Here is a 20,167-nt window from a genome sequence, read left to right on the forward strand (position 1 = left end):
AACTTTAAATTGTTTGACTTAGGACAAATCAAAACATTATTTATTTTTGGATAGAAGGAGTACCTGTAAGCCGTTCATTTAATTAGATCAGTTGGTTACAATCAGCTATTACTCTTCGGAGGTAGTAAGTGAAATATATATTTATTTACTTCTAAATTTTATAAAATAGAGTACATGGAAAATTTTAGATATAAAAATCTTATTTCTAGATCTAACTGATGAACGTATTACTCCCTCCGTCCACGAAAGAATCAATTTCTAGAGTTGTCCTAAGTCAAACTTTTAAACTTTAACCAAATTTCTAGAAAAAATGCTAAGATTTATGGTATCAAATTAGTATTATTAAATTCATCATAGAATATACTTTCATATGATGCGCATTTTATGTCATAGATGTTGCTACTCTTTTCTATAAAGTTAATTAAACTTAAAAATGTTTGACTAACACGGATTCTTAGAATTGATTCTTTTATAGATGGAGAGAGTAGAACTTATGATACAAAATATAGAACTTATGATACAAAATATAAATTGCCATTAACTACAGGTGGTGTTATTGACTCACAATGTAAGATTCTATTAGTGCACTAGTACACTGGACCTTTAATTTATCGTTTCTCCCCCTCTCATTTCTTAACTAGTATACTAAGGCCTTATTTAGTTCACCTCAAAAACTAAAAACTTTTTAAGATTCCCCGTCACATCGAACCTTATGACATATGCATGGAGCATTAAGATGAAAACCAAAACTAATTACATAGTTTGTCTGTAAATCGCGAGACGAATCTTTTAAGCCTAGTTACTTCATGATTGGACAATGTTTGTCAAATAAAAATAAAAATGTTATAGTGTCAAAATTTAAAAACTTTTTGGATCTAAACAAGGCCTAATTGTCGTTAACTGCACACGGCTGCTGTGTCGGCAGCCCCTAGGATACTGTATTGGCTTTGTCTCGAGCCCCTAGCCATTACTCTCCTAAGTCCCAACCTGTGAATGTGCCCCCTCTACTTAGTTCCTAGTGGCATGCAGCTAGTCCCTGGCTGCCCCACATGACATCCCCTTCAGAGCAACTTGCCCACCGGTTGCTGCTTTTTATATCTCGGCTTACTTTTGTTATTTAAAACTAAAATAGAAAATAAATTTAAACTGCAACTATGTCCTCTAGATCCCATGGAAGGAGCCCAACCGCTACCTTTATGTGGAATGAAGAGTGAAGGATATAACAGTGCACTGGTACACTAGACCTATCCAGCACCGAGGTGGGTGCCAGAACAAATGAGACGGGCACCGCCGTGAGCTGCTAGGTTGTGCTAGTCGTTCGCCACACCAGGAGACCACATATCTAGATCTCTACTTTGGTTGGAGCTGCAGGACGTATAGGCGAGCTTGAGTGGTTGAACATGCAGACTTCAATTTATTGCAGCAGCAGGTTGAGCAACATACACATATTCCGCATCATCCGCCGGATAAGGAAACTTCACCTTGTTGCTTGTAGGTGCACTGCTGCCTGCCCCTCCGATGATGGCCATGTGATGGCCCGCGAGATAACACTTAGACGTGTACCGCACAGAGAGACTGCACCCACAGGCATTGCATGTGCTACTGCTTGTAGGTGTGTTGTCACCTGACATTCACATGTCGCCTTCACCTCGAGCAATGCCATTATGTGATATGCAACACTGTGGCTGCATGATGGATCCCCTCAGCAAGGGCGCTTAAGGCATCATCGGCAGCAAAAGCCATGGAAATGGATCGAAACCAAAGCGAGCTAATATACCAGATGTTATGAACCTTAGTTCATATGAGGAATAGGGAGGATAATCATTGCCAAGAAGAAGGCTAGGCAAAGTTGGCGTGGAGGGAGACTAGAACATTTGGAAGCAATAGGATTGCTTGTTGTTCATTGCTTATCCTCTCTAAATTGAGTACATGACATAAATAGAGGAGCCTCAGCTTCTCTGTTGGCACCCAGCCCTTTGATTCCTCATTTCTCCCCCTCTCATTATATCCTCATCTCTTAACCAAAATACTAATTGCCATTAACTACAAGCAGTTGTTGTGTCCGCAGCCCCTAGGATACTGTATCATAGATTTGTTGATGGGTTCTTGTCGGTCCAACTTTTATTGTGGACACTAGAGCAACTAGAGAATATGATCCATTGCTCAAACTTGGAAGAAAGGTTTCTTACTTGGAGTTGAATACGATTTAATTACCATACATTTCTAAGTTATCTTAAGGCTCACCCTACCGTTTTTTGTGTAAGATATGACATATAACGAGAGACAAAGGTATCATTGAGTTCTTAAATTACTTTAAGGGCATAATGTGATATGACATATAACAAGAGACAAAGGTATCATTTTGAGTTCTTAAATTACTTTAAGGGCATAATGTCTTTAGTTTATTTCTTTATTAAAAACTGCTCTTGTTCACGGAGCAAGTCAAGTAGTACTCTTCATCATTGAGAAGTCGTTACTTATATTGCTTTTTTCTTACCCATAGCCAGTAGGCATATTGGTGATGACTTGGTGATTTGGCATGGCTAGGGGAGCGAGTGGTGAAGTCTTTGATTATTGACTCATCACTTGAACTTGAGCATCCATGTGTCTTAACCACTCATCCATTCTATTTGCAAGCCTCATCCCTTCTTGGTTCCTTGACACTCTTCTTGAAGCCTAGAAGTTTTTCCATGCTAGCAATACTAGAAATTTGAGTTTCATGTGGCCACTATTCACAGGACGGCTAAAGGGTTTCTTGACGCGATGTCATAAAACGAGCTAGAGATGGACTAAGCTCGCTCGTTAATATATTATCTAGAAAATCATCCATCAACCTTTCAGAAGCGTCGATATGTCCGAGTGGTTAAGGAGACAGACTTGAAATCTGTTGGGCTTCGCCCGCGCAGGTTCGAACCCTGCTGTAGACGTTTTTTTTGTTTTTGTTTTTGTTTTTGTGCGTCTCCAGCTCGCGCATGCGGCATGGAGTAGGCCAATTGGCGCACTGGGCCGAGGAAGATATGGACGGGTTCGTGGGCCAGCTATAAGAGGAAAGGAGGGAGAGAGAGAGAGAGAGAGCTTATTATGTATATATAGGCAATAATTTGGAATAGAGGATACTCAATTATATTGTTAAGGGTAGACTTGCTTCCTGCCGCTTGCTCTTCTTATATGGTTTAGGAAAAAAAATATAATATGAGCAAAAATAATGTGATATTGAACATAAGCCCTATGGTTTAAGAATGTTATTCTCCTATCACTACACCACATGATGTTTTTGTTGTTACATATAAAATACTTTTATTATTAAATTATCAAATCATTTATATATGATAGAAAATACTCCTAACAAGAATAGTTCCTAAACCAAAAATATACCATGGGACATATCATAACATATGAAAAAAAGATAGATAACTGAGAAGAAACAAGAATATATACTATGTACACGTCACAACAAGACACATGAGGAAATTAAAAAAACATGTAACAGAGGATGTCCAATGCATCATGGTGGCGTGCTGCCCCATATGCCACATCCGATCTAGCACTCTAGGTCATAGGGTTTAATAGCTTCATTGGATGTCAAGTATGCCTGCAGAAGTTACGTCGTTCTCCTTTGCTGAAGGTGAAGGCATTGGTTGAAGCATTATGGCGAGAAGGCACCTACTATGACATCACCCTCCTAGAACCGCGTTTCAATCGAGGATGGAAAAGCAACCTGCACTTGTCAGCAGCTAATGTGACATGTGACATTATAAATTAGAACCAACGTTAATAAGAATATAAAAGATCTTAGTTGTCTCGGGCTACGTGGCTCAGTACTTTTGGACGAGGCTAATACTCATGACCATCTATATTAGACGTGCCCTGAGTTGAGAAAGCCCTCATGATGAGCACACGTGGCGTCTCTCCTCTAGATCTTGCCTCTTCTCTATACCCAAATCGATCAAAGGGAGGCAAGGGGGATTTATTTGATCGGAGAAGACATTTTAAGAGAGAGTTGAACTTAAGGTCTTGTTTAGATCCGAAAAGTTTTTGGATTTTAATATTGTAGTACTTTCGTTTTTATTTGACAAACATTGTTCAATTATGGAGTAATTAGACTTAAAAGATTCATCTCGTGTTATACAGGTAAACTGTGCAATTACTTTTTGTTTTTATGTATATTTAATGCTCCATGTATGTACCGTAAAGTTCGATGCGACAGAAAATCTTGAAATATTTTTGGTTTTTGAGGTGAACTAAACAAGGCCTTAATTTTGGCACGTTCTCGTCGAGCTTCGAGGGCCATCCCTGACACCATAGCCTCCCTAGCACGTAGGCCTTGTTTAGTTCACACTGAAAACAAAAAAAATTTCAAGATTCATCGTCACATCGAATCTTGTGGCATATGCATGAAACATTAAATATAGACGAAAACAAAAACTAATTACACAGTTTAGCTGTAAATCACGAGTCGAATCTTTTGATCCTAGTTAGTCCATGATTGAATAATATTTGTCACAAACAAACAAAAATACTACAGTACCGAAAACTTTTCACTTTTCGAAACTAAACAAGGCCGTAGTCTCGAATGCTAAGGTATGGAAAAGATAGATGTCCTGCAATTAATTGTGAGAAGTACTTGTAGAAGCCACATGTGTATGAGGTGTGAGTAGATGATTCCACACATAAAGAAAAAAAGGGAGAGAAGAGGAGGGGAGGAGAAGGATGAAAAAGACAAGTAACTAGTGACAGGACAAAGACTAAGGCGCAGATGTCACGAAGTAAATGATGATTGGCTCGCATTGTATGACCAGCATTTTTTTTTTTAAAAAAAACACATGTCTTTTTAACTCTCTGAGCTTTTATATTGCGTGTATTGGCACTCCAAAAAATTTTAAATGGAAAAAAGGATTATCAACACGAAATAGTGCCACGTACGCGACCCCAAAATCGACACACTGACGCGCGCACGATTCATGTTGTTGCAGCGCTGGAACTCGTGGCACGAGCACGACACCATCGTTGTGAAGTAGTGGAGGCGTTCCTGTTAATCCGTTCACAAATTTATACAAACCAGATATTATTCGAAGCCGTTCCCGGCCTGTTCCGACGTAAACGAACAGGGCCTTGATGTGATTTGTGACGAACGTGTGGTGTGGCGGCTGTTGCTCTTGCTCGCGTGTGGCAACCCCCAGCAAGAGCGGGAGGGAGGCAGGCAACCAACTTGACGGGCCCGTCGCTACTTGTTTCCTTCCACACCGGTAGCGGTAGGCGACAGGCTTTGGGTTGGCGTGCCGGACCGGCCCATCATCCCCATGCCAGCGGCGGGCGACGCCCACGCAAGCAGCGCCATCCAGATAAGAATATTATCTCTTGCTCAAAAAAAAAAAAGAAAAGATAAGAATATTATCTCCCACCATTCCATCATCAGTAAAAAGATAGACTAGTTGCGAATTGTATTAATCTCAGCGCCCTGTCTGCTGCTCTCCAAAGTCCAAACGGCTCCCAAAAAGAAAAAGCGTCGGAAACGCAAAACGAAATCCACGCCACCCGAACCGGAAACAAATTTTTAGTCCCTCTCCCTCCCGGCATCCTCATCGTGAGACAGGGGGAGATCCGAGTAGATACATTTCTTCTGCTTGGGCTTTGCCTGCTTGCGGCCGCTGTGCTCCTCACCGTCCTCCCTCCCTTCCTTCCTTCCTCGTCTGGTTGCCCTCCACGTAACGCAACCCAAGTCCGTCCCCCAATAGCAAGGAGAGTCTCAGCCAAATCAACTTGCTCCACTCCCAACGCCCCGCCCCCACCGACAGCCATCCGCCATCCGCCCGTCGCAGAGCCGCTACTCCCCACCGGGCAGCCACCAACCGCGCGCAATGGAGGACGACGCCGCGCACCTCCAGCGCCCGACGCCGCTCCTCGCCGTCAACCCCACCGCCGCCGAGTACGTCCACGGTGCGTCGCTCTGCCTCCCCTCCCCTTCCCTTCCCTTCCCTGTTCCTTCTCGCCTGCCGTCAGCTTCCGTTCCGCCACGCCGCCTGCGGTTCTGTCCGCCGCGAACCGGCTCAGCTTTCGTCTCAACGATTCACGACGGAGAATACGCGAATGGATTGGGAAGGGGTTGCTAGCTCCTGCTAGGGGATCCGTAGGTAGATGTTGCGTGTGGCTGATTGCAACATTGAGTTTTCGCTTTATTTATTTTTATTACTCTACTCTATCTACTAGTATGTCTGTGCTCTGTCAGCGTCAGGATCTCGTCAAACTCTTTGTTTTTTTTTTTATGATGAAAAGTCAAACTCCTTATTATTAAGGCGTCTGGGCAAGTTTAGTGTCAGTTGTGCGCCTCTGACCTCTGTTATGCAGTACTGTGCTGCTATGCTATGCATCCTAAGTGGCTATAGTATCCTTCCCATCCCTGTTGACTGTCACGAAAGGCGCAACAAACTATGAGTGAACATTTTTGTTTAAGTGCTTATACTGTACCGGTAATTTTTTTTTTTAAAAAAAGTACACATGCTTTTGCCTTCGGAAAAGCTCCGTATCTTCGTATATTATCATATCATCAAGCAAGGCCACTAGTCTACACTAAACAATCATCACTAACATTCATGCCCACAACCAGAATTGAAGTACTAATTCAGGATACATGTATATGATATTGCTGCTACCTGTTCCATACACAGTTCGTCCGTTCTTTCACATTTGCCAGTGGCCACTACCAACCCTATCTCTGCTCCATTTCAACTTGCGCTTGTTTGGTTTGACCATGCAGTTGGCATTGTGCGCCCATCCTAGATAACAACGTGCAGTCCCAGTTTCAGAAACATATAGTGTCCTCAGAAACAGATTACTGTTACTGACCACTCTACGTAATCTTTTCAGCACAGGGCTACAGTGTCGTTCTCCCTGAGAAATTGCAAACTGGCAGGTGGAACGTGTACCGGTACGTACTTCGTGTTGTTATTATGAGCTACAGTGTTGTTCTGCGGCTCCTGTGCCGGTTCGTGATTCCTGTTTCTGTCTCGCAGGTCTGCGCATTCACCTCTGAGGTTGATAAGTAGATATCCTGACACCCCAGACATTGGAACACTGCATGATAATTTCACGTAAGAAGCTGGGATCACCTCTCTTCAATCTGACCTTTTATCTCTTTATTTTCCATCTAACTTTTGTGAGAAGTTCTGTTGCTTATTTCGTGAAAAATCGTCGTAATCTACTAATCTTTTAGGCAAAATGTTACATTTTCCCAAACTTTGCAGGTACGCAGTTGAGACATTTACAGACTGTAGATACCTGGGAACAAGAATCAGAACAGATGGAACAATTGGAGAGTAAGGATTTGCTATCTAATACATGCCTTGCTATTGCCTGCAGCGTCCTTTTTATCCAGACTGATTCGTGCAAGTGACAAATAATGTTGTAGCTACAAATGGATGACATACGGAGAAGCTAGCACGAGCAGGACTGCAGTAGGTTCTGGTCTTATCTATCATGGAGTTCGTGAAGTGAGTCATCATGATCCGAACAAGCACCGATCCTTTTGTTATTAACAAAACAGATTTCTCCGAGTGTATTTGAGCTTATGCCAAACATATTTCTATTTGGAGTCAGGGTGCATGCATTGGTCTGTATTTTATAAACAGACCTGAGTGGGTTATAGTTGACCATGCTTGTTCTGCATATTCATATGTATCTGTGCCACTTTATGACACTCTCGGTATGTTCACAACACAGAATGACTATACTATAGTTCTCTTGTTCATTTACGATTTGTCTAGTGACAGTTTTTCTGTACTGTACATTTGTACTTTCAGGCCCAGATGCTGTTCAATTCATTGTGAACCACGCAGCGGTGGAAGTTATATTCTGTGTGCCTCAAACTCTAAGCATTGTGAGCTTTAGTCACCTCTCTCTTTCAACTTTCGACAATTACTAGTTCCTAAAATAAAATTTGCTGAAACTGCTCCAGGGATTTGGGCCATTCTTTTTTTTGTACTGGTATAACTCTGATAACAGGTTTCTCTAGCATAAAAAACATTGTATAGTATGGTACAAGAAGCAGGCATGCCAACCTTTTTGCAGGCCCATATACATGAAAGATATGGTTAATCTTGTGGATACTGGGGCCTGATATTTAAAGAATAAACCTTTTGTTCTTATTTTAAAAAGCTACTTTGGTTTATTGATGCCATTTAGCTTTCAACTTCACATTATTATAGTATTATGTCATTCTACATTTAGAAGACGAAGACCGAACTTACGACTATTATTTTGCTCATGGTTATCGTTTGATTGCAGCTGTTAAGTTTTATAGCTCAAATGCCATGTGTTCGGCTTATAGTGGTAAGTCTGGACTGCTTACTGTTGACAGACACAATGCAACAGTCATGATTATTCAAGGACCTTTCCTCCTTAATTTTCCTAGTTTATTTTGTCTAGGTAGTTGGTGGAGACGATGCAAATATGCCATCAACGCCAGTAACTACTGGAGTGGAAATCATAACTTACTCCAAGCTGCTCATCCAGGTGCTCATGATTTTTTTTTCTTTGCTCATCCTTGAGTTTTGCTCATGATGATTTATTGATTTTTTTTTCTTTTAACTATTCCAAACACTACATGAAATCTATCATGGCATAAGTTGCCTTCATAAACTGCATGATTTTACTGAAGTTGATACCTTTATTTCTCAATGTACTTGAACTTAAAGGAATTTTGATACAACTGTATGGCAGCCATTTTCATTTTCATTAATCTGGAATGACCTAAGTCGGATTTGTAGATGCACTCAACTATAGTATCCCATGTCCTTCTGGTTCCCTGTTTTCTTCTAGTTTTTTTCCTTGCCTATGTGCTTCAAGAGTCTGGCCCTTATAAAGTTGATGTGATTTAACACCTAACCAGCACATATGTACTTATGTTATATATTATGTTCCTAGATTTTGTACATGGGATGCCATGATTTCTTTTCCATCCTTTGTTGTGTGGAAGTTAGATCTATTTATAATGCAAAACTGAATCTTCCAGTTCAGATTAACCTGATATTTTTGTATTTGCATGCCTGTATGGCTGCAGAGGTCAGTTGTTTTTGTTTTACTTGTTTTTTTAGGGTAGTTCTCATTTTACTCATTGTATGCAAAGTACACATGAGATTACAGATCAAATGTTCTCCTTGATGGTTATAGACATACGTGCATTTGATGTTTATAGGCATACATAGCATGCTCAAGCTGGAAATTACCTTTACTTTACATATATACAAATGTGTATGCATTTCCATATTAAAATTTTCGTTTATGGAATTTGAATGTTTAAGTTGTTAATACATTGTCATTGGTGTTTTAATTTTGAATAAAGAAGGGCACATCACCTTCTTTTTTCCACTTGCTCCTATATATTGTGCGCCCCTGTTTGCTCTAATCCTTCAATTCTTCAACTCAGGGAAAGATCAGTCCTCAACATTTTCGTCCGCCAAAGCCTGAAGATGTTGCCACTATCTGTTACACTAGTGGCACTACTGGCACGCCAAAGGTAAATTGGCCATCCTTCTGATTGCTCTTTGCTTCATCAGCAAAGTTCTTTTACTTGTACATTTCAGATCTCTGATATTGGATATCATTTTTTTCCCAGGGAGTTGTTCTTTCTCATGAGAACTTAATTGCAAATGTAGCAGGATCAAGCCTGAACATTAAGTTTTACCCCTCCGATGTGTTAGTATTTTGCATATACACTCAAATAAAATTGTTTGTGCTTGATCAACTTATCCAATTCACATCAGCTCTTAACATTTGTGACAATAACTCTGTGGATCACTCTCCTCAGGTATATCTCATATCTTCCTTTGGCTCACATCTACGAGAGGGTTAACCAGATTGCTGCGCTGCACTGTGGCGTTGCCATTGGATTCTACCAAGGGGTATGCAGATTCAACTTTATTTGGAATGGTATCTATATAACTATGTAACTACAGAACAATTTTGATGTGCATTCTGAGAATTAACACTAAACTACTAAGGGTTCATCTATAAGTTGGTGCCTGTAGTTGTAGGAATATGATCATCTATTGCAAAATACACATTGTGCACTTGAGTTGCTCTTTGTTTGGATGGCCTTTTTTAAAGCTTTGGATAATTCACATTCAGAGACTAGCTGTAGAGCAGTGTGAAGGATCTAAAATATTTTATCAATTTATTAAATTCACTCAGCAGTTGTTATGTCCCCTTGTTGGTCACTGTAACGCTCCGCCCACCATCAACTTTTCCTTCTGTGGACTTCCTGTTCGACACCACAACAGATAACTATACCCATGCATGGTTATCTCCTGTTTATTTGCTAGTCTGTATGAAGCAAACATTTTATGTGGCATTTCTAAGTTATGCATCTGTACTTGCATCCCATAATGTGTTACCTACGAATCTACCATTATGACTCTTTCATCTTATTTACGACATTAAATCCCAGGATAATTTGAAGCTCATGGATGATCTGGCTGCTTTGAGACCGACAATATTCGCAAGTGTCCCCCGGTTATATAACAGAATTTATACCGCGTAATAAAACTATGCCACTAAATTCTATGTTCAGTATAAATTCGTGAAGTGATAAGTTCTGTTCATACTACTAACTACTAGTTGCTTATTCGATGTGTAGAATTACAAATGCTGTGAAGGAGTCTGGTGGGCTGAAAGAAAAATTGTTTCATACTGCATACAATGTCAAGAGACAAGCAATCCTTAATGGTAAGAACAGGATGCTACTAGTTGCCTTTACTTTTGTTTTTTTGGATAACAGTTATGAGAATTTCTTCTGCATCCATAGTGAAGCATAGTATTGATACAACCAATCAGTCATACATGGATAATTTACTTGCAGAACTTAGTAAATTAAATGGTAAGGAGACCTCCTGGGTAGCTAGGTTTCTTTTCCTTTTTCACTGCGCAGAAACTTCGACCCAATTTTTTCCCCCAAAAGGGCCAGCAAGAGCACTGACCCAATCTGTATGGAAGAAAATGGTCGATGTTCCTGTAGCTTCTAGTAAGATAATTCTAGTGGAGTTTGTTTGTGAGGTCCATGAAGAGACCATTTTCTTCTCTCTTTAATATAAGATATGCAGCTCTCCTGCATGTTTGAGAAAAAAAAGTAAGATACTTCCTCTGTTTTCAAAAAATTGTCACTGCAGACTACTGTTCGAAACTTGAACACTTAATAACTTAGTCACTTCTATACTTTGTGCTATCAGGGAAAAATCCATCCCCAGTGTGGGATAAGTTGGTATTTAACAAAATAAAAGCTAGGCTTGGTGGACGAGTGAGACTTATGAGTTCAGGTGCCTCTCCACTGTCAGCAGATGTCATGGAATTCCTGAGGATGTAAGTTGTCTTCTTCTGAGCTCTCTTGGATGATTTTTGGAACTTAGCTTAGTGACAATTACTGTTTAAATTTCTATAGATGCTTTGGTGGTGAAGTTCTTGAAGGCTATGGAATGACGGAGACATCCTGTATTATATCTGCAATGGATGTTGGTGACAGATCAATTGGTCATGTTGGATCTCCGATTGCATCTTGTGGTAAGCTGTGTTTCAATTTCAAGGATATAATAAATTTGCTTGGAACTTGCACTTGTGTTGAAAATATTGTCCATGAATTCAATTTATAATATAATTGTTGGAATATAAGTGAATTGCCCACCTCTCCCCATCAGCTTAAGTTTTTGGGTTGAACTGGTTGGTGCATGCAACTCAATATGGTATCAAAGCCAGAGGTCTCGAGTTCGAATCCTGGTTAGCGCAATTAAATAAAATAATTTTTGCTCGCTCCTATTCCACGTCTGAGGCCTGAGGGAGCCTCCACGTGAGGGGGGAGTGTTGGAATATAAGTGAATTGCCCACCTCTCCCCATCAGCTTAAGTTTTTGGGTTGAACTAGTTGGTGCATGCAACTCAATAATAATAATATTCATGGACTCATAGAGAAGCCATGCTAAAGTTGGTAGGCCTTTATTTGTTTTTTTAAAAAACTTTTGGGTGTTACTTATCTTATATTGATGATGCCTTGATGGTGGTGCTTTGAAAATCCAATAAATGTTCACTGAGATTAGTTGCATTGAACAAACTTATCCTAAATTAGTGTTTCTATGCCTTGCACCCATTTTCAAGGGTTGTTTTTAAGTTTTAAGTCTAACGTGCTTGAGGTCATCCATTTAGCAAGGTCCTGTAGTCACCATGTTGAATGGGTCATTTTTCTGGAATAAAAGCAGCCTGTTTCTTAAGAAAGATGTCAATATTCTTTCCCATGACACTAATCAAATGACATCCATATTCAAAATAATTGGGTATGCATTTGTGCTTTTGCATTGTTCTCACAGTTTCATAATGTAGACCTTTGTCTTTCCATTTTCAGAGGTGAAACTTGTGGATGTCCCAGAAATGAATTATACGTCCGAAGATCAACCTTATCCTCGTGGAGAAATTTGTGTTAGAGGACCTATAGTATTCCATGGTTACTATAAAGATGAAGTTCAAACGTAAATTTCTATCCTTCACTTAAATTTACTTTTGTACTGAATGAGCTTCAACTGCAATTTATCAATAAATACATTTAAAAAACTACAGAAAAGAAGTCATTGATGAAGATGGTTGGTTGCACACTGGAGACATAGGTCTGTGGCTACCTGGAGGGCGTTTAAAGATTATTGATAGGTAAAAATGCGCACTGTTTTGTTTGGAATTAAGATTACAATATTTTGCTCTCATTGCCACGATAATTTGCAATTTATATTTTTGGTTCTCTTGGACTCTCCACACAATATCCGTTAAAATCGTCATAAAATAATCTCTACAGCCTTTTGAATCTAGGGCTAGAATAGACCTACTATCTGGTGTGACGTTCCAAGTTTGAACTAATTCTTTGATTAGGAGAGAAATTTATGAGACAAGTCTGATTGAACAAACCGAAACTTGCTGTAAACTTTCTTTTTTTGCTTTCATGTCCATACATTTTCTATTATAATGTACTTGATAACATATTAATAGCAATAATATTAGTAGCGTAATTCAAATAGATCCAAATGACAAAGCTAAACATATATAGCCTTGCAAAGCTACATAACTGAATTGGAAAATAGAAATGGTGCAGCTCATCCAAAAAATAACAGAATTATTGAAGATTCCTTCATTTTGCTCGTGCCAGCTTTTCTGTACAACTGAATGACCAAGGAATCAAAAGCTCATTATCCATTCAGAACTTGTGTTCTTGCTGAGCACTTTTCCTTGGCTATATTGTTGATATACATTTTCCCTAGGCGCTGTTTGATCTCGCTATTTTTCTTCCTATATTACTAATGCCTTACATTTTTCCTGGATTCTAGGAAAAAGAACATTTTCAAGTTAGCTCAAGGAGAATACATAGCTCCAGAGAAGATTGAAAATGTTTATGCCAAATGCAAGTTCATTGCCCAATGTTTTATATATGGTAATATTTATGATTCTATGTTGGCTACATGATCATCAGTTATGGCCATCCATGTTCTAAATCTCTTCTTTTGGATGCAGGTGACAGTTTAAACTCTTTCTTAGTTGGTATTGTTGCAGTTGAACCAGAGGTTTTGAAGGCTTGGGCTGCATCTGAAGGAATCCAGGTAAAAGTTTTTTAATCATAACGTCTGCAATCTATTTATTTCGCCCCCCCCAAAAAATGTCTAAGTAGTTCTGACACTGATCCAATTTACAATTATGAAAACTGGTATTCGTTTTCCATTTTATGCTTTGGTCGAAATGTTGAACCATATATCGAATGGAACTGTGGCAGTCTCTTCCACTGCCTCTTAGCATGTGCATGTCTGCTGAAAACTGAATCCTCTGTTTTCAGCTTTGCCCTGTCGTCCAAAGGAAGTGTAGATCAGGTGGAATTTTATTAGTTTCCATCCTAAAGAGCCAGTTTACTTTTCAACTATTTTGACGCCCAATAGATCACACTAGATAAAATATTATCCAACTGTACCGTGTTATTGCCACTTGCACATTCCTTGAGTGTTTCATGCCTGTAACCTGTTCCTCTCGTCGATATGTTGTCCACTGTCCCTCAAAGTAGAACTCAGCACAGATAGACCTTCAAGCAACTCAACATGTACACAGGTTTTTTTTATGCTCTAAACTGTCCTTTTCTAACATGTAGTGTGAAGACTTGAGACAGCTTTGTGCAGACCCTAGAGCAAGAGCTGCTGTCCTGGCTGATATGGATTCTGTTGGGAAGGAAGCGCAGGTTTCTTCTCTCTTCTGTTCTGACCTACGTAGCAAATTATAATGCTCAATCCAAGTGAAACAATTGCACTGTGATCGTTTACTGATTTTCTGTGCCCTGTTGTACCAGCTAAGAGGTTTTGAGTTTGCTAAAGCTGTTCGGCTTGTTGCTGAGCCATTCACAGTGGAGAATGGTCTCCTCACCCCAACATTCAAGGTAGGCCCAAGCCCCACTGGTGACTCTAGAGGAAATTTACAAACTGATGAAATGCTGAGTGGCTATGACTTATACTCCCATCCCCAATACTTCTGCAGGTCAAAAGACCGCAAGCCAAGACGTACTTTGCAAAGGAAATTTCAGATATGTATGCAGAGTTGCGGGAGGCAGAGGCACCCAGGTCGAAGTTGTGATCACCTGTGTAATGGTCAGAAAGGAGAAGTGATACATATACAGGTTTATAGATCATGTACAAAATAACTTAATCTTTTACTGGCGCAGCAAATAATGGCTCCTGCAATGATCAGGAAGAATGAGGAATTATACAAGACAGAGGCAGTGCTTGGTGCAGAATGATGAATATTGGTCCTCGTTATGAACTTAGAACTGAAATTTTTGCCCTTGCCCAACGTGCCACGTTAGCCTCAATGGAAGATACATCATATAGGAAAAAAAAATTCTGCAAATGTAAACAGTAAACAGTTCGTCTCGGTTGTATAGCAAAAAGTTCGGTACTTTTTTCCCCCGTATGTCGACACAGTTCAATTCAACATCATGGTATGGTGTTGCATAGCAAGTTGATTCATGCCTGATCATGCATACGTAGTGGAGGGTAGAAAGCAAACGACTGCAAAGCTCAATTGACTGTGGCTAGGCCGGCATGGAAGCCTCCTATGGGCCTCAAAGTCCAGGTCCACTTCATCGTGTCGGCCCATCCTAATCTGGGCTGGGTGTTCGAGAGCGAGAAGGTCCGGGTAGCCAGTCAGCCAGCCTTCAAGTACCCCACGCATCGGCACACGAGACACGACACGCCACTTCTTCCCTCTCTCTCCCCAACAGTCTCTCGCCCGCCTCCGCTTTGCCCCTCCTCCACCAAGCCCCCACCACCCCACGAGCCTCGCGGCCACCGCCTCTCCTCCTCCTCCTGCTGCCGCAGGTACGCGCCGCCGCTCCTCTCTCTTCACTCTCGCCGCCGTTCGCATACCACGCACTCGCCGCGCTCGCGCTTAACTCCTCCTCCGTCTCCCGATCGCGCTAGGCGCTACTGCAGTGCAGGCACCGCGCGCACATGGCGCCGTCCAAGCACGCGGATGAGGGCGGGCAGCTCCAGCTCATAGACGCCGACAGGGTCGAGGACGAGGAGGAGTGCTTCGAGTCCATCGACAAGCGTACGTCGCGCCCTCCCCCCACCCCCTCCCGTCTCGCCTCCCGCCGCATATTACTTGTTCGTGCTGTTGTTCCGCGCGCGCGGCTTCCTATCCTGCCTGCGTGCCACCCTGATCGATGCTGCACTGCAGTCGCTTCCGCGACGGGCGGATCGTTTCCGCCTTCTCACGTTTCGCTTTTGGGTTCGCCAATTTCGGTCCGAGTTGGTGTCGCTTCGAAGTGATGTTCGTGGGATTTGTTTGTTTTTGTTGGGTGCATGCGCGTAGTTGGGGTTTTGCGTCCCATCTGATTCCCCCAAAATTTCCAGTGTTTTGGGAATAAACTAGTGTTGCATCGTGGTGTGAGTTCGTGGGGTTCTAGTTTTCCCCACGTTTGTTCGAAATCCTGCGGCTAGTTCGTTTTAATCAGTGTGTGCTACCGTTGCTTCTGCATAGATTGGTCTGAATTTAGCCTCGGTTTGAGTTCACGACTTCACTCAAAATGATCAGCAAAGTGCAGCGAAATTTGAAATTAGCTCAATCTATCCTGCGACTTTTGTGTGGTTATACTTTTCTCTAGCAATTATTATTTCCGTTTGTGTGATTGTGTCGTACCAGTGGACCACCCTGATCGATCGATGCTCCAGTCGCCGAGCACGGCGGACTGCAGCCGTTTCACTTCTGGATTCGGGAATTTCGGTCCGTATTGGTGGCTTAGTGCTGCTTTCGAACTGACGTTGGTGTGATCTGAGCTTGGTCTCGGCCTTTGTTTGGTTTTTGTCGGTTTTTGCGGGTGGTGGGGTTTTGCGCCCCTTCTGATTCCCCCAAAAATTTCGAGAGTTTTGGGAATAAGCTAGTGATGCGTTATGGCATAAATTGGTGAGGTTTAGTTTTCCCCACGTTTGATGGAAGTTCTGCTGTTAGTTTGTTTTAATCAGTGTGTGCTACCGTTGTACTTGGGCTCTCAGGGTTTTAGGTTTTAGGCTCGGGTTCATATTTTGTTGGGAAACAGGATTCACCTTGTGTTGCATTTTCCATTTGTGTGGTTCAATGCTATTAATTTGAGCTCTCAGCATATATAAATCCTGCATTCAAGCTAATCTGTAGTGCATGCATCTGTTTTGGCACAGTGATTTCTCAGGGGATAAATGCAGGAGACGTGAAGAAGCTGCAGGATGCAGGGATTTACACTTGCAATGGCCTAATGATGCATACCAAAAAGGTTCTGAATCCCAAAACCCACATCTATGTTCTGTCTGTCTGAATTCTTGTTGCACGGTGCTTAAATTCATATCTTGTTTGTGGCACTTGCATGCTTGCTTTCATTTGTTCAATATTCTGAACATATCGCTATTGTTCTAATTTATGGATCACCTTGCAGAACCTTATAGGAATCAAAGGTTTATCTGAAGCAAAAGTTGATAAGATCTGCGAAGCAGCTGAAAAACTTCTGGTTTGATCCTTTAAGTTTGTTTTGCTTTCTAAACTTCCATGCAACCAGTTCTCTATGATATGGTATCTTGAAATTCTCTTCTCGTTTGTTTGTCACAGAACCAGGGTTTCATGACAGGAAATGATCTCCTTCTCAAGGTAAGAAAATTGTATTTAAGCTACTAATCTTTGCATGGTTTTTACCAGTTTGGTGTGTCTGATAAGTGATAACCAATGCTTGACTGCTTGTAGTATGTAAACTAACTGACAAAGGTTGATTAGTTATTGAATCTGGTTGAGCACTTTTAATTACTTCTCATACGCATTGTCCTTTAAGGCTGTTTGATTTATTTTGGCTTATTTGAAGCGGAAGTCTGTTGTTCGGATTACAACTGGGAGCCAGGCACTTGATGAGCTGCTTGGCGGTAATATATCTGAAATCTGTTGTGTGATCAGTCATGCCATCATATTAGTCTAATAGATGGACATGTTTAAATTTTGAAGGAGGGATTGAAACACTTTGCATCACAGAGGCATTCGGGGAGTTCCGGTATGTTGATGTTCTTGTTCCTGTTGTTTCTTTTTTTCTCTGAAGTTCTGCTGCAGGAGCCATATTACGTGTATAGAATGCTATGATATGGGGTCACACTTGTAATAAATGTATTTAGGCCTAGCTCAGTTATGTATTAGTGTATTTAGGTCGATGATACAACCTTTCCAACCCTCTTGTACTGCCTTTTTCTGTTGTCTCATCTTCCAGAGATATTGCTAGCACTAGCAGTGCATCTTATAGTTTCTAATCATCATGCTTTTGTTTTGCTAACTTAACCACACGAACACAATTTCTTGATGTGAAGTGATTCGTTAATGGCAATGAAATTAAGGTGGGATCTCTGTTTTCTCTAAATTGAACAGTATATGAAACAATTGTTTGTTGTGTACTATTGCTGGGACTGGGAACAATTTGCCATTGTATAGAACACACAATCGCGCGAACCTCTTACATGAAAGAAATTCTTAAGTATGTACTGAGAATGGCCAATTAGTCACAGTGAATGTTGACTTATGATGTGCTTTTGTAACTATATTTCTGAGTTCAGTTCTAGCTTTTTAATATGAAATACATGACATCTGGTTGTCTTGCAGGTCAGGGAAGACCCAGTTGGCTCATACCCTATGTGTCTCCACTCAGGTTCATCCCCCATATCAAATTTTGTGAGGAAACAAAGAAGCAACAAAATTACTTTCTTATTTCTGATTGATGAAAATGCAGCTTCCAATCCACATGCATGGGGGGAATGGGAAGGTTGCCTACATTGACACTGAGGGAACATTGTATCTTTGGAATTTCATGAGTAATTTGTCAAGCTGTTTCTCTCAAGAGTTTATATTTATCCCTATCATCTCCAAATTGTTTCCTTAATGGGCTTTCAGCCGACCTGAACGCATTGTGCCAATTGCTGAGAGATTTGGGATGGATGCCAATGCTGTTCTTGACAATGTATGAATTCCATGCATTTAATATTTCCCATTTGTATTAGCTCATTTCATGATTAACAGGCCAAATTGGCTGTTTCAATTTGTCTGTTTCTGGTTAGATCATATATGCTCGTGCATACACCTATGAGCACCAGTACAACTTGCTCCTGGGCCTTGCTGCCAAGATGGCTGAAGAACCTTTCAGGCTTCTGGTAGGCATGAAACTGTAATGTGCATTGAGTTTTGATAATCTCAGCTGTGCTCATATGGTATTTCTATCGTCCTGGAAACAGATTGTGGATTCTGTGATTGCACTATTCCGTGTTGATTTCAGTGGCAGGGGTGAACTTGCAGAGCGTCAGGTATTCTCATCAATTCATTTCAATGGTAGTAGGCACCTCGTAAAAATGTTGAAGGGTGCTGTTTTATCTGCTTGCTTATGCCCTGTGAAATTGCAGCAAAAGCTGGCACAGATGCTGTCCCGCCTTACCAAGATTGCTGAGGAGTTCAATGTTGCAGTGTACATCACCAACCAAGGTGGGCTTTGTTATATGTATCAATTCCAATAGTTTATTTTATAGATCAATGAATTTCAAATACTAAGCAGTCTCCCTTTTGTTCTCCAGTGATTGCTGATCCAGGTGGCGGTATGTTCATAACTGATCCAAAGAAACCAGCAGGTGGCCATGTGTTGGCGCATGCTGCCACCATCAGATTGATGCTGAGGAAAGGCAAAGGCGAGCAGCGTGTCTGCAAGATCTTCGATGCTCCTAACCTTCCTGAAGGAGAAGCTATATCCTTTTTTTTGCTTTGATGGTCCATGTGTTACTGCTTGTGCTAATGATCGCCTTACTTTCAGCTTGGTAAAATCTAGCTAAAAATTACCTTGCTTAGACCTGCATAGCAAGCAAACTCTAGTGATAGTGAAACATTACCTGCTAACTGCCATGACTGAATGTTTTAGATGATATAAATCATCATTCATCAATGTGATACATATATGTAACTTGTTTCCCTTGACCAGTAGCACGTTTTCCAGGTTACATCAGGTGGAATCATGGACGCAAAAGACTGATTCGGTTTTCCAGCCATAGTGCTTCTGCTCAAGAAGATTGTTCATTTTTCTTCACTAAAGTTCATAGCTTGCATGAGTGCACACCGAGAAAAGTTACCGCAATGTTACTCTGTTTTATCTTTGATATAAAAAAAGTAGGCAACACTGTGTTGCTTAGGCCTCCCATTGGGTTATTTTTGGCACGGAATTTGAGATGGAACCAGTTGTACATGTTTTCTTATGGAGCAGGAGGGAGTATGTTACTGTGTTATTGGCTTCCCAAAAGAGTGCTAGGCACGGCCATCTACATGCATGCGTAAATGGCACTGTGCTTCTTTCTTGTTAGTTTTGGTTTGATTGACACTGAAGGGAAGGTAAAGAAGATATACTCTTTTACGTAGATCGCCACTCTTGTTGGTGGAGGTGAGGTGGTCGTGTCTCTTCATGTGTCAGCCAAAAAAAACTTTTTGATACGGGTTTGAAAACAAAGTAAAAATTGCACGTGCGTCATCTCGATCCAGCACAATTTGTCCGATGTCCATTTCTCACTTGTTTTGATTTGGACCGTCTGATCTCGATCCAAGACACTAGAATGGATTACGTTTACGTGTCATGAGGTGACTCC

General features: G+C 41.0%; 2 protein-coding genes and 1 non-coding gene across 3 annotated transcripts; all 3 read left to right on the forward strand.

Annotated features, from left to right (window-relative positions):
• On the forward strand, nucleotides 2,846-2,927 carry TRNAS-UGA. Its single transcript has one exon. It is a non-coding gene; the product is annotated as a tRNA-Ser (tRNA).
• On the forward strand, nucleotides 5,536-14,984 carry LOC8070341 (long chain acyl-CoA synthetase 6, peroxisomal). The gene is made up of 23 exons (XM_002441660.2): nucleotides 5,536-5,937; nucleotides 6,865-6,925; nucleotides 7,011-7,088; nucleotides 7,242-7,313; nucleotides 7,406-7,487; nucleotides 7,594-7,699; nucleotides 7,797-7,873; nucleotides 8,281-8,325; nucleotides 8,422-8,508; nucleotides 9,422-9,511; nucleotides 9,611-9,690; nucleotides 9,803-9,896; nucleotides 10,442-10,530; nucleotides 10,631-10,719; nucleotides 11,220-11,349; nucleotides 11,429-11,547; nucleotides 12,379-12,502; nucleotides 12,591-12,677; nucleotides 13,346-13,449; nucleotides 13,530-13,615; nucleotides 14,152-14,238; nucleotides 14,347-14,433; nucleotides 14,532-14,984. Exons 1-23 carry the CDS (start codon nucleotides 5,859-5,861, stop codon nucleotides 14,625-14,627), a joined length of 2,049 nt encoding a protein of 682 aa, XP_002441705.1. The 5' UTR covers nucleotides 5,536-5,858; the 3' UTR covers nucleotides 14,628-14,984.
• Nucleotides 15,250-19,821, forward strand: LOC8071400 (meiotic recombination protein DMC1 homolog). Its single transcript, XM_002441661.2, has 15 exons — nucleotides 15,250-15,370; nucleotides 15,473-15,602; nucleotides 16,709-16,800; nucleotides 16,960-17,031; nucleotides 17,130-17,168; nucleotides 17,377-17,434; nucleotides 17,514-17,559; nucleotides 18,156-18,201; nucleotides 18,283-18,344; nucleotides 18,444-18,510; nucleotides 18,608-18,700; nucleotides 18,782-18,850; nucleotides 18,947-19,025; nucleotides 19,115-19,281; nucleotides 19,519-19,821. Exons 2-15 carry the CDS (start codon nucleotides 15,503-15,505, stop codon nucleotides 19,561-19,563), a joined length of 1,035 nt encoding a protein of 344 aa, XP_002441706.1. The 5' UTR covers nucleotides 15,250-15,370; nucleotides 15,473-15,502; the 3' UTR covers nucleotides 19,564-19,821.

Source organism: Sorghum bicolor, chromosome 8, assembly GCF_000003195.3.
Source record: "Sorghum bicolor cultivar BTx623 chromosome 8, Sorghum_bicolor_NCBIv3, whole genome shotgun sequence".
NCBI lineage: Eukaryota > Viridiplantae > Streptophyta > Magnoliopsida > Poales > Poaceae > Sorghum > Sorghum bicolor.

Excerpts from the sequence above, each read along its gene's own strand:
- LOC8070341 (XM_002441660.2), top strand. The coding sequence starts at position 5,859 with ATGGAGGACGACGCCGCGCACCTCCAGCGCCCGACGCCGCTCCTCGCC. Across the intron at positions 12,503-12,590 it reads TATAAAGATGAAGTTCAAAC|AAAAGAAGTCATTGATGAAG; the intron begins GTAAATTTCTAT and ends AAAAAACTACAG. Across the intron at positions 13,616-14,151 it reads CTGCATCTGAAGGAATCCAG|TGTGAAGACTTGAGACAGCT; the intron begins GTAAAAGTTTTT and ends TCTAACATGTAG.
- LOC8071400 (XM_002441661.2), top strand. The coding sequence starts at position 15,503 with ATGGCGCCGTCCAAGCACGCGGATGAGGGCGGGCAGCTCCAGCTCATA. Across the intron at positions 18,851-18,946 it reads GTGAACTTGCAGAGCGTCAG|CAAAAGCTGGCACAGATGCT; the intron begins GTATTCTCATCA and ends GTGAAATTGCAG. Across the intron at positions 19,026-19,114 it reads AGTGTACATCACCAACCAAG|TGATTGCTGATCCAGGTGGC; the intron begins GTGGGCTTTGTT and ends TTTGTTCTCCAG.